This window comes from Cyclospora cayetanensis, unplaced genomic scaffold (assembly GCF_002999335.1).
Source record: "Cyclospora cayetanensis isolate NF1_C8 unplaced genomic scaffold, CcayRef3 CcayRef3_contig_110, whole genome shotgun sequence".
In the NCBI taxonomy this organism is placed as follows: domain Eukaryota; phylum Apicomplexa; class Conoidasida; order Eucoccidiorida; family Eimeriidae; genus Cyclospora; species Cyclospora cayetanensis.
Genome location: NW_020312049.1, coordinates 118,561 through 139,833, shown reverse-complemented (window position 1 = coordinate 139,833; position 21,273 = coordinate 118,561). Strand labels below are relative to the sequence as shown.

The following is a 21,273-nucleotide window of genomic DNA, read 5'->3' as shown; positions in this document are numbered from 1 at the left end:
ATTGTCTAGAGCTCTGACGTGTGCTCTCTCTCTCTCTCTCTCACTCTCTCTCTCTCTCTCTCGCTCTCTATCTCTCTCTCTCTCTCTCTCTCTCTCTCTCTCTCTCTCTCTCTCTCTCTCTCTCTCTCTCTCTCTCTCTCTCTCTCACTGTGTAGCACCTTCAGGCCCAACTGCACACTGACTGCTCCTCACAGTAGCCACTATATGAAAAGAGGAACACATATATTTAAGTGAGAAGGATACATCGATTCAAGTAAGAAGGATAGAGTTGGGTGCGCCGTCAAAAGTGTGCAGGCGCAGAGAGGCGCCTCGCTCATTGTAAAAGCGTAGAAGACACCACTGCTGGCTGTGTTTTCCCTGCGTTCACCTACGACCTACTTGCCGCCAAGGCTTGCCCATTATAGCAGGCCGAGTTGGCGGGGGCTGCGCCGTGTCTTACACCGTCTCGGCGCTCCGGAAATTGTGGGTGCTCTGACAGCCTATCTGTAAACACCCTGGTGGGCGGACGGACGAGCGTGGGCTTCAAATCACTCTTCCCGAATCAAACCCTGTTTCTCAAAGTCAGGATAGTCGTTCTTACGGCTACACATGACTCTTGGAGGGGCCCCTAGGGCCTTGCGGGCCTCTGCCTCTTCCTTTGGAGACGCGAATTGTGCTAGGACGGCGCACAGCAGCGGGGAGGATACGACGTGCAGCTTGCGGGCTGTGCGCTTCTCAGCCAGCTCGTACTGATAGAGCGCGGGTGCGATGGTTTCTTTGTTTCTGTAGGGTCGCATCAAATCCACACGGGAACCGAAGCCCATTGCGCTCTGCTCGTGGAGCCCAGTGTGCAGGGCCCCTCGGGTGTATCCTTTCTTTACAAGAAACTTCACACGGTACAGAGAGCAGTTCTAGGCGCAGGGGCATGTGCATATATCTATATATATATATATATATATATATATTTATATAGTGTTAAGCATGTAGGGGATTGGGACGCCCGAGGAGGAAGGTGGCATGTAGAGCAAAGCGACGTACGCGCGCTCAAAGAAATTCCATGCCCAGAGTTTTCCGTCTGCCGACAGTACCACGGCTTCCCACCAACCAACCCCGACGCTAAGCACAGAGGCACTTAGGCCTGCCCGAATCAAATCTACTGGCATGGGTTCGAAGGTCTGCGCCTTGATGCAAACCTGCGCACACAGAAAACGTCCATAGACGCCAGAGGCAAACATCCCCTGCGCTTGCGTGCGGCGCCGCAAGAAAGCGGGGGAAAAGCATACCCCCTGCAAGCCAGTCAGGGTGTACATACGAAACACCACCATGGCGAAACGTCAGCGCGCTGATCTCATTCACGTCTAGACGCACCTCCTCCACCTCATCCCAAAGAAGGAAGGTTCCCCACTGGAAGACTTCCCCCGACGTATTGAGCGCGACGGTCATATTCGAACCGACGCTCAATTGCTGGACATGACCTGGAATGCTGACTCGTTGGGGAATCCTTTCACTCCTAGAATTCTTTCCAAGGCCCAGTTGGCCGTTAGGGGCTCGCCCAAAGCTTTTCAGCGTACCATCCATGAAGATCAGAAACGTCATTCCAAGGCCGCAGTGGACGGATATGGGCAGGGGGCCTTCACACAACTCGGGCAGCGAAATCCAAAGAGGCTGCAAGGCAACCCACAGACAGCAGCGTTCCACACGCAGTCAGGCTGCCGCGCGCAGGCTTCCTCGATGCCAGAATAAATAATCGTGGCCGCACACAGAAAGTCGCAGGCTTCCTCAATGCCAGAATAAATAATCGTGGCCGAACACAGAAAGACGCAGGCTTCCCTGCACGCCCCAGCCTCACGACTGCCTCTGACCCCCTTAGATTTATCGGCAGACCTGCCCCCATTCATTTGAGCGATTGACTGCGCTTGGACTCTGCTTTGTAAACACCTAAATGGGGAGAGGAGAGGGTCCTTTTTAATCTTTTATCCTCGAACAACATGCACCTAGTGTCTCTACGCTGGACGGGCATAAAGGTTTCTTTTCTACCTGTACAGCACCATGGGTCGCTTACCAGCGGGACGTCGCTGATCACTCCTTTAATGAAAATATGATCACCTCGGCCCCACATGTAGATTCTCCCCATTTCGTCCAGAGCAGCATTGTGGTAGCCGCCAACGCTACGCGACACAACGCAGAACTCCAGGATACACACGAGTTTAGAGGTCCCGCTTCAGTCTTCTGCAAAAGCAATCACTTCTGGTATCTCCGTTCAACAAAGTTCTAGCCAGCAACCAAGGCACGGCTTGCGTCAGTGCATTATCCATGCTAGACACGGCGTAGACTATTTAGACGACCGCTTCGCGTTTGTGTGCGGGAAGAGGCTACCGCAAATGTTTCAGCCCAAGGTTCCCAGTGCTGCATGGCCCTTGAAGGTCTGCCCAAGTCGCTTCAACACTACGACAAATTTCGCATCCTCGCGAAGTTCAGGTACCTGAGTGTCTCTATACGGGCTCCCTCCTTGAGCTCTCGGGGATGCTGGAATCGCAGCCGTGTTGGCCGAGGCACCACAGCCTTTCGCGGAGCGCATCCACACTGTCCACTGCACAGACACAGAGCACATGCACGATGCCTCCTGCGTCTAATCATGTGCAAAATAAGAGCATTCGAGCATGCTCGCACTGACCCACGACGCACACCGTTTTTCTGCCTAGCGACGTGAAACAAACGTCAGCTTTCACGTTCAAACGTCTGTGTGGTCAGCTCTGTGCTCACTATTTGTTTGAACCCCAGGCGAACACACTGCCTTGCTCCGTTAAGAGCACAGAGTGATCAACCCCGCAGAAAACCTCCTGCACGCGAAGGGGCTGCATGAGGCCCCGAATGGGGTGCCTTGGGAGGGGCACTCCCGCCCCCTCCTCAGGACACCCCAACTGCATCCGATCGTTCAAGCCGTATGAATACACAAAGCCAGCACCCGATACCAACACGGTATGGAAGGCGCCAACGGCAATGTGTGAAAGAGAAGCCTCGCCGTTGAAAGCGAGCAAACGCCGAATGCCTTCAGCCCACTCTGAATTAACGCACACCAACCGCTAGCAGGCCGGATCCAATGCCCCTATCGAACTATCATATTACGGCTTTTTCCTTGCTCAAGAACGATTTCACGTGTTTAACACAGATGCTTTGGGTGTAGCAATTTGTCTGGAATCCGCGCGCTTAGCTGCGCAGATTCTCCCGCCTTTGGGATACACTTTTGAGCAGGCACCTCGGCACATGAGCCCAAGGCGTACTCCTGCCGTTTGTAGTGTGCTTACCAGTCGGATACACCTCCGCCCCTTCAATACTCGCCGTAACATGCACGAGCTGCAGGCCAATGCTGCATAGGCCAAGGCGCTCCTTTACCTGTACATAATGCCAAAGAAAACCGGTGATTCGCCAGAGGTACATTGCATTCGCATGCAAGCCGCAGAGCTCTCCAGGGCGCACCGGTTTAACTGACTAAATAAGGCTCACATTCATCAGTTCCATGGCCACTGCACACTCCCGAAGTGTCTTCCTGTCTGCAAGGACCTGAGGCACCGCATCAACAGCCGTGAAACGCAGCATTTTTCTTGATGCCCTTTCCTGAGGGCAGCATGACGGGAGGATGTTGACGATACAGCAAAAACACTTTTGCGGTCGGCTGCTGTGGCAAATGAGAAAAAGACACGGGACGTTTGTACCATTAATCTAAGCGCTTCCGAATGCATCCTTTGAGCGCACCTTTTCTCGTGACAAAATACACTTAAGCTTTTCTTCCTGTAGAATGCGGCGCACTCTATTTCCTCGCCACCAAGCTTGGATTCGCACGATTGCTTCATGTGCGCGCGAGACATGGAGTCGCAACAGCTTAGGCAGCAGGAATCTGATGCAAATGCAAGCATTAAGGCCGCGGATTATGAGTAAGACAATAAGCTCAACCCACAAAAAAGACTTCATTACCGCCTTTTAGAATACCTCAGGCCACATTCAGAGGACTTGCCAACTGAGTAGTCACCTCTGTTTCACCAAAGTACAAGACCAAGAATTTCAGCTAAGCCAAACACCAATTCGTGTCCCTCCGTGCAAGCCCCAGCAGTGACGCCATCTGCCACAGTATGATCCATTTGCCAACTTTCTGAACTCTTTCATCTACCAGCCAGCATACCCCGCACGACCTACTTTTGCATTGTGTAAGCAGCCTGTGTGACATGCTGCAATCGTTGGAGCACCAAGAAGGTCCTGGCAGCGTTTTGGATAACAAGCCGAGCCTGGTCCTCACGGATTCCAGTATTGACTTTATCGAGGCTGGGAGCAGGCACAAGCAGTCCAACAGGCAAAGGCATACGGAGTGAGAAGGAGTGGTATCGAGCTGTACTGCCCGGGCCGCAGCATGCAACCAGCTGCAAAGTAGGTAAGGTGCACATCGCAGGTCCTGAGAAGTTTCTTACATTTTCGCATGCTTCGCGTAAAATGCGCCGTGCCGAACGCGATAACCCTTCCAGTGGCGCTGCAGGATGCACCAGCACAGCACCAAAGACGAGACTGCTAACCAGTCCGGCATCAGGTGGAGACACATTGGGTACATCCCTTCATGTGCAATGGTTGCTTCCGTCGCTCTACAGGTGCAAGCCTTCAGAAAGTCAGTCATGCACTTTCCGTTTTGAAGCTACAGCACATCTGTGAGCCTACCTGAATCACTATTGCATACGGTGTCAAATACTTCATCAATGCAAGCCTTAAGCGAGACACATATCCCCTCCATGCTGCCTGGATCTTCGTAGCAAACGCGTTGATTCTCCTTTGTTCCTTAAGTTCCGCCAAGGTGCGCTTTGCGCGCACGATTTTCAGGAGGCCCTGAATCACTCTCGCTGCATGGTCTTCCTTGCGACGGTGCGCAGTCCGTTTCCATCGCAAACCGGTCACTCCCGCATATGTAATCTGGGGCCATAAGCACAGCGAACATTCATGCATGTTGCCTATGCTGCGTAAACCACCTTCATTAGCACTACGCAAAAGAAAGGGACCATTGCAGCTCCCAGAGATCGGCTTCTGATGCAAAGCGACAAGGGATGCAAAGCACCAGGGGAAAAGACAGGCACGGCAACGAAAACACATGCGCAGCGCCAACATCAAAAGATCTAAAGGTACAGTAAACGCATGATGTCAATACATAAATACGTGTGATTAGCGCAGCATGCCGATAATTGGCCTAAAGACAAACCCGGCGCGCTTGGTCAAGAAGTCTTCCCATCTTCGCCCTCCGAGTAATTGCTGCCGTTCTGCAGCCGAAAATGCAATAGCTCGCAAGTGGATAGTGCGGTAATGAATACTACTCTTAGAAATCTGGATCCGTTGGTTGCCACTGCGTAGTGTTTTCAGTGACGCGCAAAAACTACTCTTCGTCACAAAGAATTGGCGCACTCTTGCCCGTGCTGGCTGAAGTACGGTACAAAAAGCAATGATTTTTCTGGAATTGAAGCAGAGTGCTGCGCTTACTGCTTGCGAGATCTGTACCCCCTATACACCTTTTGAATCTGAGTTGCCGCCACAACCCTTCTGCTATGCAGCCTGAAAGAAGCCTCACAGACGGAAGTGAAAAGAGGAAAGGATTTACAAATCTTTCCCGCCAGTCCAGCTTCGAAGCAACAACATCACATATTCTTCTGATGTAGAGTTGCTTGGGCTACGTCGCTCACAGACAAAGCTTCATCGTGTAAATTGCCCCAAGGAAAGTCTTGGCCAGTTCTAACTTCTTGAACTGTGTCTTGCGAATGTCATATCGCCTCATGAGAGACTGAATTCTCACGACGCGAGAGGCGAACTGCACATACTGCCTGAAAAAAAACAGTTCAAAGCATACAAGATCAGTCCTGTGATATACCATATCTAGGGCAAAACTTGTGCACTCTCCCCTACCATCCAATAACTTGTGCGCAAGCGCGCTATCATGGCTCATTTACATCACAGTATACCCGCCCAGCAAGTTGTAACACTATATGAAGGCGTTACACTCAGAATCGCAAATCTACATCATGTTGAGGGAGATGCGTACGACCGGGCTTTGCTCGCTCTGTAAATCGACTGGAGCCTGATAATCAGCGGCTTAAGATTGGCCATAACAGTCCTGAAATACTGGTCGATGACAAGCCACCCGGCCTTGCGTAGAAACACCTTTGAGCTACCAAGCTGATACTCCTGCTTCGGAACACCTAGCCTCTCCAGCATAGTCGTTGTAGCAGTCTTATCGTCTCCCCCTTCCTGCGCAAGTGTCGAATCCCATGGCACCCTGCGTTTCAAGCCCCCAGATGGTCACCTCATGCGGCGACCTGCCTCACAAGACCGAACACTGGGCAACGAAGCTAAAGTTGAGCTGGCCTTCTAAGGCGCACTGATTTAAAGCAGCCACAGCTTACCAATTTGGCCCCAAGGACCCGCAGAAGAATGCTGTTGTCATTAACAAAGTCGGCGAAGGAGGCGCGGTAGGCAAAGCCTCTGTGGATGATCCCTACAGCCTCCAACACTGACAAACTAATGAGCTGCCCAAGAGTGCTTTCCGTTTCAAATACTTGGGGCTTCTTCACCTGATTGGGCTTTATGCACCTATAAAGAAAGACAAAAGGTGTGAGCCACAGCTTCATGCTAAAGCTCTGGTGGTGATCAAGGCATACCAGAAGCCCCACAATTGCGCATAATGAAATCTCGCATTGCTTCACTGTGCACTTCAAATTCAACTTTTCTAATACTTTGTTCGGTATAAACCTGTTGAGCGCATAGGTAAGGCCCCAGATGCCTTCTTCATTATTTTTGTGGTTGAAAACTTCGTTTGCTGCCCTGCGACTTCTGAAATCCATGTAATTGTCAGCACATTAAAAATCTGCAGCCTGGGAATAAGTACCTGCAAAAGTGGGCCCGGGATGACTTTAAAGTGTTCATTAGGTTGTTCATCGATTTCTGGAACTTGGATCCGACAAATTTGCCCTTCATGTTTTTTGAATCTGGAATTTCTACATTCACAAATGCCTTCTTCATGGCCAAGTTGGTTGCTGCCTTAAATACAGCAATAAGCTCATTCGGAAGCCTGAGGAAAGGTTCAGCAGCTCCACGCACTAGTTAACCCCCGCGCCATACACGCATTTGGTACAATGGCCAAAAATATAATATGACGCAAATAGGCGTGTATACGAATACACTGCTTCTGCTTCTTCACTACAGACTTACCGCATTTTGTTCTTAGGAACAAACTCGGTTGCCGTGTAGAGCACAGGAGCAGCAGTGTGGATGATGCGAAAGGTAATCCTAGAATCTCCCTTGGGAATTTCGTAGTTGGGGTTCTTTATGCTTTTGTGACATGCAGCGGTGAAGGATTCACTTGAGCCTACCATGTAACAGCCAACAGCTATCAGTACTCAAAGTTAGAGCCTCGCGAATCCCCCGACATGTGGACACCCCTCAATTTGACGATGCAACAAGCAACAAAGCGCTTGTTTATCACGCTGTACAGCCCTCAGAATGAGCGCTACAGTTATTTCTCTTTTACTCCAAAGCTAGCAATGAAGAGCTGCGAGGGTGGTCTGTAGGAGCAACCAGAGATTTCTAGACTACATTACCAGTATCAAGTGGATCAGGTGGCCTTACCAGTTTGAATTAGGCACTGTTCCTCCAAGAAACCAAAGATACCAGCCTTGGGCTTATCGAAAACCTCTAGCACAGATGCGTTGTCCGAATACACAATCATGGAGTGGTCAATTCCTTCAGCTTCGTATTCAGCTTTCTGAGTCATCATAAATGAATTGAAGAGAGCTCTCACCCCATGAGCAAACAACCTTGGGTATAGTGAATATTCTGCCGAAATTGGCTTTTAAGGTAGTAAGGCAAATTAGCATACTCATTTACTCCCGAGTCTGTTGAACCTTCTTATTATTTTGAGGGTCCTATTTACCTCTGCCTGGAATACTTGCTGAATGAAGAACTGCTGGAGCCTCTCATTTGCGTAGTTGATTAGGAACTGTTCGTAGCTATTAAGCTGGAAAAATTCAAAGCCGTAGATATCCAAAATCTACAAACAAGAGGAACGCACATAACGATGGAACGGTAATTCAGGAACTGCGTACAAAATTCGGATGAGAATTTCAGCTTTGCATAGCTTGCTGCAGCAGCATGCATTTTCTAGCGCCTCGCCATTCATATTCTTGCTTTGGTACACCTCCTTTAGCTCTCCACGGCAAGCCTTCACTACTCACTCCAATCCAAACTTTGTTTTCGTGGTCAAACTTGATCTTATCGTTGACAGATTCGACGATAAAATCGAAAAAAACGCTGTAAACCTCCTTCGCCATAGAGCGGCACATTACCGATGCCTGCTCTGCAGAAAGAGGGCTCTTAATGATATTTCCTCGGACTTCCACAACATTTACTGTTATGGCCTTCAACAATTGCAAAAAATACACACAACTGTGGGTAGTACAAGCTATGCCAGGATGTGAATACGTTTCGCCTTGTCCATAACGGAGACAGGATATGATGCTAGAATGTTATTCGCATTCATGAGAATCCAGACTTACCTCAAGCAGTGCCGCCTTGTCAACACCCAGTAGAGAAACAACTTGGTCAAAATCTGTCTCGTCTTGTAACTTCCCCGCTCTAATCGGATAGTAGAACATCGTAATAAGCATAATCTTATACCGGGAAGCCAAAACACATCCCTTACACCATTGGAACTCAAAAACTAGCCATATGAACTCTATGGATCACAGTCAAGCACAATTCTACGCAATGTATTCTAGAATGGGATTACTGCTGCCTTTACAAATTGTTTTCCAAGTAATATTTAAGGCGGCTACCAGACTGCCAACTGCCTCAAGCAAATGCATTTTGTAAAGAAAATGATAAGGACACATTCAACAGATCGGCCAAAAATGGCAGGGCAGACAGAGACACTACAAATGTACAGGTCTGTTGGTTCTAGCCATGCCCAACAGTGTTAGTGTGTCACAGCTCACTTGTCCGTTCCCATCGCCTGTACATTCGTAAACTTGATGTTTCCGCACATTAGGACTGCCGATAAGACTTGGAAATACGCGAGCTGTTCTTCCTTTGTGAAGAGAAGTCTGTGAAGAACATGCATCAGCCGTATAAGAGAGCACGTCCAAGCCGGGAGAAGAGTGGTATGATTGAAGTAGTGCACATATCACACGCAGGTATTTCTGCCACGCAGCACTTACTCAAGCTGCTTCCTAACGTCGGCAAATTCCTTGAGGTCGTTCACAGTTTCTACTTCGTAGCAACCACTTTTATTCAGGAACTCATACTCCTCAAGCCCCTTCAGGCCGCACTGCTTCTTTTCATCAGCCGAAAGACCCTTTATCATTTGGTAAAATATGTGATAATTACGCTCTCCCTGACCCTGGAACTCAATACGTGACAGTTCCAACATATAGTTGTTTATTAATCCGCCGTGAATACCCCCCGTCGGCGCGACTTCCAGCTTCACAAATCGACCGAAGCGCGATGAGTTGTTGTTCCGTAAGGTCCTAAGGAAAACGCACCAAAAAAACGTAAAAATCTGTATTTGATAACAGAAGTAGAAAAGCATGTCTCCTAGAAGTAACTACTACCACCGGGGATTAAGAAAACTGGATATTGTTTCAACCTGCGTTATGCAAGAACATGACTGCCTCACTTTGCGTTTCCTACGGCTTCTAACACAGGATTTGCACCTAAAATAATATCCTGAACTGTTGAGCCTCCAGCACCAGACTTATCACTGGCAAAATACTGCATGAGCTGCCTTGCGGTTTCGGTTTTCCCTGCCCCTGATTCTCCTGAAACAACACAAGACTGGTTTTCTTTGGTCAAACGCATTAAGTCCATTGCACACTGGGCCAATGCGTAAGTGTGAGGAGGAACATCCGTTGGAAATCCTCGGGATGTGTCGCAATTTTGGTATCGGGTAAGTGTTCCTGGCTCATACAAGCCAGGAATTGCCTTGAACGGGTTCATTGCAATCAACAGGCGTCCTGCATAAGTCTGCAAGGAAGACAAGGAATCGCAGATATGCTACCACACGTCTCTCTGGTGCTTCACACAGCCTTACACAACCATGTTAATAGATAAAAATAGTCCCATAGACGCATCAATACGAGAAGTGCGAGTCAATATATATCTCCGTTTTCAAAATTGCTAAACGAGAAAAGGGTCTGTCTGCATACGTAGATCATATCTCTGACGTATCTTTCCTTGATGATCTGCAACGCCGCCGCCTCGTTCGCATGAGGAATCTTGGAGAGATCATTACACGTCTCTGCCGTTATGCCAACATTCGCATTGAGACATTCACTCTGCTCGACAGTTTTTGTTCCCGCTCCTTCAACTTCCACGGTTAATGATGTGCCAGAGATAGCAGTCACTTTAGCCAGAGCATACAGCTCCTCCCTCTCTGGATCCCTTATCCACACCTGAGAGCCAATCAGGTATTCCCCGAGCTGCACTTCTGAGTATTTCCTCTCTATCTTCGGCTTGGGAGCGGGACCCCCAGCCTTCTTCCCAACGGCCTTAGTTGCCATTTTTCCAGATGAGAGGCTTGAAAGGGGGCAGTGTGCTGGAGAGATCGTGCGGAGCTATGCGTTCATCGCATGCCCGCTGCACGGAGCATTTCGAAAGGCCAATTCAAGTCTTCCATGGGGTACAGCACCCGTCTTCATAGCATTTCAGATATATCGCTTGTTCCAATCGCTATGATCAGGCTTAAGCACACAGATTTGGTAGGGGGGAAACAGGAGTCCACCGGTCCCCCAGACGAAATCCGGTGGTCCTTAGGCTCTGGCATGCAACAGCGTGCTCACTGAGGACCACCGAATGCAGGCTGGAGCCACAGCATTCAAAAAACAAAAAAGCCTTCAATTCTTGAGCGACTCTCAGGAGGTAACCAAGCTCGGATGGCAAAAGGGCTTCCCTCCGTGGCCGCTGCCGCCTCTCGCATAAGGATTGAAGGCTAAGTGAACAGGGCTAGCAGCACACAGGATTCTGGGTGCTCGAATTGCAATGGCGATCAACTGTAGGGTATTGTTTATTTATTCACTGCTTGAAGGTACTTTTACACCGAGTTCTGAACTTGAATTGGACATTTAAGTTACACATTGCTTTTCGCTAGCACCGGCTTCCACACAGGCTCGTGGAAAAAGGTGACATAGAGCTGCGAAGCTTCGAGTAACTTCGTCTTCGATTCAATCATTTCCAATAAATATATTTGGCTTGTTTTTTTCGGCTTGAGTTCGGTGGGTCTTTGCATTGTGTCTTGATCGAAAAACCAAGCTCGAACGAAGCAGTCCCACGCTATAACGAGCGTGGGTGTTTCATGGAAACAGTCGGCTTGAGAGTAAGTTTACAAAAAATCCTATAAGATTCATTCCTCTAATTTACATATAATGGGGTACAACTAAGAAAATTGCCTACTTCTAATTGTTGGGGCTGCTTGCGGGCACTCCGTATCTTGGCGAAATAGCGGCAGCTCGCCTTCAAGAACTTGGTCTCAGGTGAAGGCATATTTTGTCATTATCTACGTACCCGAAAGCCAATACACCACTGCATTGTGGTAACGTGCGGACTAATAATAAACAGGCACTCAGTACGTGGTTGTTTGTCCTTTACAAAAACGGCCTCAGTATCGGTACTGGTAATCTGTCTTGTTCATCCTAGAGGAAGACCATAAGACCCCTCATAAGTTTCCGCCAGAATTGTCTAGCTGCAGCGAGTTTATGGATAACTGTGGAATGGTCGCATTGCAACTCACACATCGCGAACGCCCCGATCTATCTGACGCCGTACAATGCTCGCAGAAACAAAATCAAAGGAAGGAGCCGCCCTTCATTGCTGGAAAGCCCATCGCCTTAGATGCTAGGCATCCGGTGCCCATCTGTTCGCTTCGAGGACTCCGCCACAGTCCAGTTGCATACATGCAAGGTCCAGCGCCCCGCGTTGCAGGCCAAGCTGCACTTGTACGAGCACAACTACGATATTCTATTTACTTCGTATTTAATAAGTACAGTATAGTAGTACCCCCGTTCTGCAAAAACAATAAATTTAGAGGAATCGCCAAACCATGGAATACTTACATATCCCGAATGCGCGACAGTACAGCAAGATATTTTGTGTAATTATTCGCGAATGCCATTAGGACTGCAGAGGCTGCAGTTACTTCCCACATGCTGTTGTCTGTTCTTTCATACCGAAATTTCGTGGGTTAGGGGCAAGAAGAGTGGAAGATCTTTGGAATAAAGGCGGGAACAACCTGTTCTTTGGTTTTAATCGTCTTTTAAGGCTGCAGGTATCCCTGTGTTGACCACAGTAGGATCAATGCACTTTCAGATATAGATGCACGCAGAATGGTTACTTGAGCAGATCTTATGTACATGCAACTACGGTTTTTGTGTTCGAAGGAACTGTGAACAACAATTATGCACAAGGAGCCAAGAGTTGAATCCTTGAAGTTGGCTAGACGTGTTATGTCTCTCTGAATGTACGATTCAGCTGATCTCAAAAAGACTAATATCGTCGTTGAAGCACAAAAATCACAGTCTCACGTAGTTGTTTGGGGGGCAGGATTCGAAGTGCAGCTCTGCGTTCCCTATGCAAATCCCATGGCTTCTGCTTGGTCTCTACCACCCAATGCAAAATGGAATGTTCATATTGTGCTGGCTCTTCTAGCTGTTAGTGACGATACTAGTTGTTCTGTGCAGGTGCAAATCATAATTCAGGCATAAAACGGAAGCCAACGGCACAGAATATCTCGAGTTTCCATATGCATACTTCGAGCCAGAAAGAAAACTACAGATCGCTGTTGACCAGTGGTCGAGGAGCGTTGCCGCGGTAACAGGTGATCCTGAGTTGTATAGGCCTGACTCTCATCTGAGAACATAAGAACTTCCTTCTCACCCATTTATGTTGGCTGGCATCCCGTATCCCTAGTGTATCTCACTTTTTGAGTTCTCAGAAGTTAATAGTGAGTGATAACGTGCAAAAGGTCTGTGCAGTTTCAGCGCCGCTACTAACGTCACAGCTAAAAATCCTGTATATACTGTCTGCTCTTTACTCAAAACAATGCTGCTTGCCAATGCCCAGTCCATGGCTTTTTCTACAGGTTCCCAGCATAGATCGTCATACCTGCCTTCAGGCTAACTTGCCAGGAAGTCGATGCATGATCATTTCACATAGAACTATTTGTCTACATCGCTCCATTCTTCTTTGCTGAATTTCTAAGCAGACATCAGCATCTCGTGTTCATGTTTTCACAGCATAACTTCTGAAGGATTGCTTTGCCATTAAAGGGATTCTAGAGCCCCTAGAAGGAGTGTGGAGCTCCAAGAAGAACGCAGAGAGCACCAACTAAAATACCAATTTCCCGTAAACTGCGTTACAGGAACACATCATGTGCTTGTAGTCAAGCAATAGCCAAGAATAATGGAACACTCGGAGCTGGAGAGCCTACCTTTGCCATGCAATTACCCAATACACTTTCAAGGGAGAAAATTGTTGGCAAGCGCTTGTTTCGTATGGCACCCAAGAGCCTCAAATGCCGATACTCTGCGCCGAACATTTTCAAGAACTCAAACATTGTAACTCCAAAAGATAACTCTAGCGCCTAGAAGGCAGCATGCTTGTCACTGCTTCAGTGGGAGCATTCATAGGAAGCGTTGCTACACATCTATACCATCGTAGTGGCAACGAATGTGTTGAGATAAACTTCAGCAAAAAGCCTTATGGGCATCAGACACATTTCATTAAAGGATTTTTTCGGCTCATCGCTTCCCAAGTTGTCTAGAAATGTGCTTGGTGCTGCCCAAGAAATATGATATTCGCAGACAGGCGCATTATTCGTTATCAGCTAACACTCATCTTAGGGCTCGGGTAAGCAAAAAGTGAAAACGTGGAGAGGTCCTCGCCTGACTGTCCATCTCTGTTGCTCTCGGCTCGATGAACCAGTGCTGATTATTTGATGGAATTGGCTGGATTACATGACATGAGTTTGTGCATATGCCAGAGATGGCGTTTTCCATCCGAGAAGCCTTTAGTGAAGGCCTATAAGCTTGGAGACTTCGAGAGGCCACCTGAAAGAGGGCAGCAATTCATTACACAGAGGTCCTAATCGTAGGAAACGCTCAAAAACATGTGCTCGAATTCTTCCAAAAAAGTGGGTTACTCTCACTTAACAAGATATAAAACCCCTCTCACCACTTGGACTCACTGTCATATCTTCTTGCTCGGATTTTTATTCAAAGAACGGCTCATAAGAGGCTGTGGGATTGGGGTTTCGCTTGCTAGCCTCCAATACTTCCCCAGCAAGCTCTCGTCCCTTAGCCATTGTGCCTCTTGTCTCTTGAAGTCTCAGATGTTAGCAGTCAGAGATAATTTATGCACAACGTTTATGCACTAAGGCTTATGCCTCAAGTCCACAAATGCCAGCTTCTCAGCCTCGGCATACGAGCTCGGAACAATTTTTTGCATTTCGACTGTGGCGTGGCAATACTTGCCAACGCGATGTTATGAAGGAGAAGCAATGAACCAGGGACTGGGCAGAATGGGCCTTGCTTGGGTCTCCAGAAGCGTATTTACGATGTTTCGTAGAAACCTGCCACAGCGACACGCTACGTACAACTAGCAATCCTAGACCGTCGCTAATAAGACTTTAGTCTCCGATTACCACCTATTATGGTGTAAAGCTAATGCAAAGGAATTCACTATTCTTATATTGCTTCATTCGCGGCAAAATTACTTATGAGATGTGCAGGGGCCGTAGCGGCCTTGTGTCTTTGGTACCACAGGGAGGCTGTATAAACCAGGATGCCGCCAGGCTGGGCACGTGTTAAGCGAAGCGCTGAATTTTCAGTCGCAGACTCATTGAATCTGAGACTGATAAAGCTCGACACTGAACTCAAACTTGGACTTGAATTGGTCCTTCGAAGTTCGAAAGGGGCAATTACTGTCCTTTGTATGCTCCGCGAGAGCCACAGGAACCGAATTGGCCAGACCCCACAGATAGGCTAGGCCTGGAGCCAGGGCTTATCACTTGCTTGACCTTGTGTTTGTAGAACTGCGGCAAACACATTTCCATGGTATCTTTTGACTTAGCGTAGACTTCTTTTGCTCCAAGGCTTCGCTGTGGCGGAAGCGCCACGCCGCTCGATGCAGCAGCAGCAGCACCAGCAGGACGGCTGCTGTTTACCAGTTAAAGGAGGGTCAAGCGACTGGAATCCTCTTCAAGACAATAGCCACGAGACGCATGCAACGGATATACAAGTGACGCCGTCACGTTTGAACCGTTCCAGATGTTGCTGCCTGCGCGCCTCCCGGGCCTGGGGCACTCCCACGGTTTTCACGGGAGCAGCTGGGGCAGCAGCAAGAAGCACCGTTTCAGCAGCATCAACGTGAGGCGTAATCATGTGTTTGCAGGAATCGTCTTCGTCCTGGGTGTTGCTTTGTTCCTGGAGCTTCCCGTCGCAGCGGCTGAAAATGACCTCGACTTTGTTAGCATGTGGCCACACGCCATAAGGCACTTGAATGAAGCTATTGGGAGGCCCCTTGGTCCCGTACTTAGCCTCAAACAGCCAGAAGCAACTCCGAATCCGGCGGAGCGCTCTTACCGAACGGACAACTCGCCAGGGCAGCAGCCGCTGCCACCCATCCATGCAACGTCAGGCACAGCACAGCAGCAGCTGTACCAACAGCTGACACAAGATCAGCAACGACTGAAACAGCCACAATCGCTGCTGCAGTCCCGGCTGATGGCGTGGCAGAAACCTTCAGGTCAGCAGTCGCATTTGATGCAACCGTTGCAGTTCATCCCACAGAACGACACGCCGCAACGATTTTCAGGTCTGCCACAGCAGGATACAACATCCCTGCGGCTTCGAACAGTTCCGCAGCAGGATACAACGTCGCAAAACTTTCTAGGAGACCCCCAGGCTGAAACATCTCGACAGTTTCTAGCAGACTCGAAGCAGGATGCGTCGTCACAGTCTCCAGGTGTGCAGCAGCAGGACTCTCTGTTGCAGCCAAACCCGCAGCCGCAGCAGCAAAAAAGGCGGCATTCTCAGTCTTGGCAAACATATCCCCCGCAGAGACACTCATTTGCCTCCGTTTTCGCGTGCGAGGAGAAAGCCCGGATTGCAGCAGAAGCAGAGGGTGTCATGCGTCAGATACGTCAGATTCGGAATTCCGTTAGAGACTTCGTGGCGGCTCTGAATAAGAAGGTCGCCGTGCGCGCGCCGACAGAGCGCGAGGAGTTGGAGCAGCAGGAGCGGGGGCAGGTGCTGACGCCACAGTTGGCCGAGGCGTGGGAGGCGTGGGAAGCGCATGAGTGCTTGCAGCCGTATGCCTTCGCTGCCTCTTTGCTGCACGAGCTGCAGGAACAGCGCTTAGAGGAGAGGCTTAAGGCGTCCAGGGAGGCTTTCGCGCAGTTTCTTGCGGCACAAGATACGGAGAGCGCAGGAAAGGACTCTGAGCGGCTGGTGCAGCAGCAGGAAGCTCCGGAGATCCCATTCAAGCCTGTAGATTCAGCACGGCTGCGTTTCACTTTTCTGGGGCACAAGCCTCTCTCTTCCATACAAAACGAGGGTGCTGAGGATCTGGAGGTACAGCGACTCGGGAACGAGCAGCAGCAGCAGAAAGATGGCCAGAGGGAGCAGCTGCATTTGGTTGCGATTCTTGATAGACAGGCACGGCGGCACTCCAAGGATATGGCGAAGATGAAGCGGCAGATTCAGGAGTTATTCAGCTGGTCAGACGCTTGCGCCATGGCAGCCGTTCGTCGCCTGAAAGCCGAGTTGTCCGAATGTGCGGCTGCTGCGACCGCCTTGCTTTCTGCCGACGCTGCTTTTGCCGCTTCCGCTCGTGCAGCGCTGCTTCAAGTGCTGCAGCTTCTGGGGGATAGGTCTACAGCACAAGAGGACCTCGAGAATTCGAGGCACGCCCTAGAGGCGCTCCTGGAGCCGGTTCTTGTTGAGCTGGAGGGGCAGCAGCTTGGGCTGCAGCGGCAGCGATTGCCGTTGCTCCAACGACTCAATCAGAGCCGCAGGCGTCTAGCCTTGTTGGTGGAAGCAGCCTCAGGAATAGCAAAGTCTGTTGACGGGGCAGCGATGCAAGGGGGGTCGTTCTGTGGAGAGCTCTTGCAGCAGTTGGACCGGCTGCAGGCACCAGACTCGGAGTCGCGGCTGCTGCTGGCGCATCAGCTGCATCACGAAAGGCTTCTGGAGGGCATGCGGGTTATCGCAGCAAGTCTCCGCTCCTTCCTGACGTTTCACACTGACGCTGCAGATTTGTCTGAGGGAGATCAAATAGTGCAGCCGCCGTGTTCTTCCAGCGAGCAGCTTGATCGCTTGCTGGCCTCGGCAGGCACGCTGCGTTCTGCGGCTCTAGAACTTGCAGGCGCTATTCGTTTGTCTGTTGGTCTCTTGAAGAAGGAGGAAGGGTCTTCGGAACCCCCATTGGTGATGCACAAGGAGGGGGATACCAACTCTGAAAGCGTGTCAGCGATTTCGGCAGAGGGCCTTTTGGAGGCCATGCAAAAACTGCAACACGAGGCGAAGCAGCAGATGGAGGCAATCTTGGAGACACACAAGCGTCTGGACGCCACAGCCGCAGCGCACTATGCCGCGAGAGGCGCAGCAGCAGCAGCAGCAAAGGCAGCAGACCTGTGGAGTATCGGCCCTCAAAAGCGGCAGGATTTTGATGGAGAGGCAACCTACAGCGGAGAGCAGCTCCAGCTAAGTGCCCAGAGGCCAGAGGCTGGCAACGAGAGCGGTATCGCTTCCCTTGTAGATCAAACGGAGGAAGCGATGGAGCTTGCACCCCCTCAGCATGCCACGAGTACCTCTTCGGCTACAAATGATGCTGATGCTGCTCCTTGCGTGGGTGCCTCTCCAAACGCATATGCTGGTGGGATCCCTGGATCTGATAATGCCCAGGCTGCGGCCGCTGCCGCAAGTGCGGCCACTGACGGGCTGTTCATGAGTGCAAGGACGTGTGCATCCGAGCTGAGGGATCGACTGGAGAACGCGATCGACATCTACAATAGCGCGAGACACCTGCTAGCCGTTGCATCTGCGGCTTCCGCCCAGCTTGTCGAAGTGGATGTGTATATTTTCAAGCAAAGGGAGCGGCAGGAGCGCAAGATGGTGGCTGAGGGCACCAGGGAGCAGCTGAGGCAGGATATCAAGAGACAAGCCGCTGGCCTCATGCGCCTGGCTGCGTTCGGATTGACAGGCACACGATAGACTAGATTGAGCGGTGGCAGGGGAGGTAGCACACATAGCAACCAGGGGGTCGCCTGCAAATAAGGAGCTTCCCCAGAGTCTTTCATATTGTGGATGTGCCTTTTGTCGCTCACGTCCAGAAGGCGCTGCCTCCTTTCATCCTCTCTGCAGATACTTGCCGTTCGACTCCTTGCAGTGTATGTAGATAAACCTCAGCGGCGGCAATACAGCAAGCGGTAGGGGCCAAAATAGAATTGTAGGTCTAACAGGGCGTCTATTCCAGAGAGGGCGCTGGAGCTGACGGAGAAACTTGAGAGTGTCATGACTTCTCCAAGGCCCGTAGTAGGCCCCAACCCTCCTCCGCAATGCGTCTTACTGCTACACAATAACCGTTTAACACGGAGGCCTTCCATCAGAAAGAGCCTGTATGGCAGTCGCTGCTGTTGCCACAGGTTGCGCGCCTACAAACAGACCCTTTAGGGTGTGTAGTGCTGCTTGTGCGAACTGTACCCGCATAGGCTGTGGCATTCCCGTCTCGGGCCAGAGTTTTGGCTGGCGCGACGACGTATCAGCTCCACGGCATGCATTCGATTTTCGGCTGCAGCTGTGTGGTATCGGGGAAAGGGATAGGAAGGCTGATGGCGTTGTAGGAGGTCTTCATTCGTAATGGTAGTGCTTTCATGCCTATCAGAGCTTTTTGGGCCCCTGCAACTGTGTGCAGAACTTCACACAGTATTGAGGCTTGGGATTCCAGGCACTCTAAGAGGCCTCTTGCAATGCAGTGCCACTCTAGAGGGCTCGATGTGCTTGTTGAACCACTTTCGCTGGAGCAGCGTTCGCCCGTTGGTTATGGCATTGTATTATCCCTGGCATTTGACCCGAGCTTCGCACGACGCCTGTGGAGGCCTTGCATTCCTTTCGTTGAAAAATCTAGGTCACAGGACTCTGAATTTGTCCAGTTCATAACGCAGGTTAGGGGCCTGAGCAGGTAGCTTAGGATGGCTGCCTCTTCGAGCAGCATGTGACAAGAGGTGCGGAGCCGCCTTCTTGGGGGCGACTGCTGTTCGGCCCCATCGACTTGCTGCACGACATCTCCATTGGTGTCTTAATAGCAGGAGAAGTTCCCCACGGAAAATAAGCTGGCCTGCTGGCTGTAGTACGGCTTTGCTCAGGGGGAGACAAAGCCCCTCATGGGGGCGTGGTGTGCACATTTTTCCTTTAGGCCCCCATGACACACAGAGATCTCAGTGGCGGCTGAAGGTTAAGGGGTATGCACAGCGAGCTAGAAGGACCACGCGCCGGGAGCAGTCCAGCTTAATTGCGGCTTAGAGGTGCAACTGCTTGGGCGAAAGGTGCATGCCTGGTGCATCGAAAAAGGAATTGGAGTTTGAGGTGTTTCGAGGGCTAAAAGTGGTTTGCGCTGTGATGGGCGCTCTCTGGCGATGCACATCGCCAAGGGACCTCAACTGTGGTACGTGGGGGGACGCAGCTTCAGGAATTCTGCCCCGTTCGACAAGCAGCTCTGTTTTTTGCTCATACGCTAGGTGATGTTTGTGATTTCCGAGAGCGCAGGGCTGCTCCTACAGAGGGCAAAAGCAGGACGCCAGGAGTCACTCATTGCCTGAATCGCAAAGCCCTAGGCCTACCAGCGGGTCTGTTCGAACCTACGCATCATGAGAAGGCGCAACCAATTTGCAGTGACGCATAACGGCACAGATGTTACTGTTTGCAGTATTCCTTATTCACGTACAGTACTTTCATGCCCTGGTGTAATCGCGTGAATCCCACTTTCATGGCTACTTTCTGGCTGTGGGCTTAATGGAAAGGGAGCTCGTTGCAAGACAACATGCACGTGTAGCAAACGACACACACAGAACACGACTTGGCAGAATATGCAACAAACGCGGAGCCAGCATGACCCTCGATACCTCCAAAACCCGCTGAGTGAAGGTGCTACGGGCGCAAAATATATAAATATGCACGATCATACATTCTGCACGCTAACCTGGACGTCAGCACTCCATAGTAAATCCGAAAATTTAGGATTGCTGAAGATGTGACACTTTACTTGAATTACCCCTCCCGGTTGTCTGCTCCAGACGGCTTAGATCCATATTGCGAAAGTCAACATTATGTGAGTGTACACCAGATGCGGCGTGCAGCCAGCTGCGAACGCCTGGAATGCTCTGACGGTGCAGTAAATCGCAACCTAGCTGTCACTCTCATTATGCCGCCAACCCTGAGGGGTTGAGGGCGCGAGCGAGAAGCTCTTCTGACAGGACATCCAACGGCAAGTCTGTATCAAGCGTTGTAATGGTTTTCGGCTAAGACTTTTTCATGATGGAGAGCCTAGAAGGGGAAGAACTACAGTAAGCTCCCAAGGGGTAGCAACTGTGCACAAGCTGAGGGAAGGCGCTCCACCAACAGAGTATGCACCGTTAAACGGTTTCAACTACTAAGCGATGTTGCATCTTTTCATCTGAGCGATTGACTTTAGGAAAGGTAGAACAACGCTCGCGCAGTACCCACGCCTCACACATGGAGAGCTTCAGGCAGTTTATGATTGGCCTGAGCATTGCAGGGGCCTCTCTTTGCCGTGTGTAGTTCCCTACCGTGGCAGGGAAAATTAGCCGGCAAACATTTTTAGCGTGGAAGGTATTGCCAAAAAACGCATCTTGAGCTCTGCCGTCAACACTTCGTGCCTCTTAAGCGTAGAGAATGAGGAACATCAAGACCAACGAAACGAGCCGTCCGTAACAACACAGGAACAGCAGTGGAAATAGAAACAAAGTGCTAAAAAGCAGCCACAGAAACAGCAGGTTTAAGGCCGTTTGCCGCACGCCTCTTGCCGCCCTGACTATACACCCACGATGCTCATAATTGCTGTACGCTGGCTTGTGAGCCACTTGCTGGCACTGTTCACAAGCGGAAAAAAACCAGCAATGCCAAAATGGCAGTATTAGAACAGGTGTGAGGCCTGAAGGGTTTCTGGTTCGAATGTACAGCTTCCTTACACAGACCTGCTTCCTGTTCCCCT

At 50.3% G+C, this 21,273-nt stretch overlaps 2 protein-coding genes across 2 annotated transcripts; one reads left to right on the top strand and one right to left on the bottom strand.

Annotated features, from left to right (window-relative positions):
* Positions 1 to 527: 527 nt before the first annotated feature.
* Positions 528 to 10,553, bottom strand: LOC34621165 (myosin-A). The gene is made up of 25 exons (XM_026334966.1): positions 10,200 to 10,553; positions 9,671 to 10,017; positions 9,213 to 9,521; positions 8,991 to 9,098; positions 8,553 to 8,631; positions 8,232 to 8,414; positions 7,931 to 8,047; positions 7,627 to 7,762; positions 7,210 to 7,366; positions 6,887 to 7,069; positions 6,405 to 6,591; positions 6,044 to 6,249; positions 5,742 to 5,825; positions 4,681 to 4,996; positions 4,440 to 4,498; positions 4,171 to 4,296; positions 3,733 to 3,874; positions 3,484 to 3,540; positions 3,285 to 3,372; positions 2,743 to 3,040; positions 2,462 to 2,569; positions 2,042 to 2,147; positions 1,348 to 1,644; positions 1,018 to 1,172; positions 528 to 762 (listed from the first exon to the last, which is right to left on the bottom strand). The coding sequence occupies exons 1-25, from the start codon at positions 10,551 to 10,553 to the stop codon at positions 528 to 530; spliced, it is 4,437 nt and encodes a 1,478-aa protein (XP_026190751.1).
* A 5,434-nt stretch (positions 10,554 to 15,987) lies between these two features.
* On the top strand, positions 15,988 to 18,257 carry LOC34621166. The gene is made up of 2 exons (XM_026334958.1): positions 15,988 to 16,008; positions 16,137 to 18,257. Exons 1-2 carry the CDS (start codon positions 15,988 to 15,990, stop codon positions 18,255 to 18,257), a joined length of 2,142 nt encoding a protein of 713 aa, XP_026190743.1.
* Positions 18,258 to 21,273: the final 3,016 nt, after the last annotated feature.

Coding starts and splice junctions, on each gene's coding strand:
- LOC34621165 (XM_026334966.1), bottom strand. CDS start 10,553: ATGGCAACTAAGGCCGTTGGGAAGAAGGCTGGGGGTCCCGCTCCCAAG. Junction 4,499..4,680: donor CGTATGCAATAGTGATTCAG/GTAGGCTCACAG, acceptor TGCATCCTGCAG/CGCCACTGGAAGGGTTATCG. Junction 3,041..3,284: donor GGCGGAGGTGTATCCGACTG/GTAAGCACACTA, acceptor GCGTTAATTCAG/AGTGGGCTGAAGGCATTCGG.
- LOC34621166 (XM_026334958.1), top strand. CDS start 15,988: ATGCGTCGTCACAGTCTCCAG. Junction 16,009..16,136: donor TGCGTCGTCACAGTCTCCAG/GTGTGCAGCAGC, acceptor TTCGCGTGCGAG/GAGAAAGCCCGGATTGCAGC.